Source organism: Corvus brachyrhynchos, unplaced genomic scaffold, assembly GCF_000691975.1.
Source record: "Corvus brachyrhynchos isolate BGI_N302 unplaced genomic scaffold, ASM69197v1 scaffold222, whole genome shotgun sequence".
Taxonomy (NCBI): Eukaryota; Metazoa; Chordata; class Aves; order Passeriformes; family Corvidae; genus Corvus; species Corvus brachyrhynchos.
The window spans coordinates 130922-131778 of NW_008236770.1; the positions used below are offsets into that span (position 1 = coordinate 130922).

The 857-nt window shown below is 64.9% G+C and overlaps 1 protein-coding gene across 1 annotated transcript in view; it reads right to left on the reverse strand.

Moving 5' to 3' along the window:
* Positions 1–201, reverse strand: part of DRC1 (dynein regulatory complex subunit 1) — a 13631-nt gene extending 13430 nt beyond the window's left edge. The window contains exon 1 of the mRNA XM_017727803.1: positions 97–201. Within this exon, the coding sequence (XP_017583292.1) occupies positions 97–201 (105 nt within the window). The remainder of the gene's footprint in view (positions 1–96) is intronic.
* Positions 202–857: the final 656 nt, after the last annotated feature.

The following is an 857-nucleotide window of genomic DNA, read 5'->3' on the forward strand; positions in this document are numbered from 1 at the left end:
CAGGCTCCGGGTTCGGGCCCGGGCCCGCCCCGTTCTCCATGGGGACACCTGAGCGCAGGTGCGCGCCCCTTACTGCGCATGCGCACCTCCCGTTGCCCCGGCAACGGCCGACGCGCGTCGCCCACTGCGCATGCGCTGAGATAGCGGCGTCCTCCCGTTGCCTGGCAACGCCCACTCATCGTCGGGGGCGCTGCTGCGCATGCGCAGTCCCTCTTCCCGTTGCTTGGCAACGCCGGGAGCATCATGGCCCCTCCCCCCCCTTTTCCCGATCCCAGCGCGATTCCGTGGGAAGCACCGGGAAAAACGGGGCCGGGAGAGCTCCTCCTGCTTCTTCGCGCTGGGATCCAGCTATTGGGAGCTGGAGATGGGGTTGGAGTGAGGGAAAACACTGGGATGGAATTCCCAGCGAAGCTGTGGCTGCCCCTGGATCCCTGGAAGTGTCCAAGGAAAGGCTGGAGCAGCCTGGGATCGTGGGAAGTGTCCCTGCCCATGGAATGGGATGGGATTGAAGCTGCGTGGATCCCAGCAACGGGATTGTGGGATGCAGGAGGCTCCGAATCCATGGCCAGGGGGTTTTTTGGAAGTCGGGGATGGGAAAGGGAAGGGAGAGCCTTCCTGGAGTGCCGAGATTCCCAGGGAAGGGCCTGGAGGCCGGAATTCCTTCCCGCAGAGGAGTCGGGATGGGGCTGGATCCAATGGCAGGCTGGGAGAGCTGGGAATGGAGGGATTTCCCTGGGAAAGGGGAGCTCGGGCTGGGATCTTGGGAAGGGATTCCCGGCTGCGCTGGAATTCCCAGAGAAGCTGTGGCTGGACCTTGGAAGGTCCCAGGACGGGGATCCCGCTGCCCATCCCTGGGA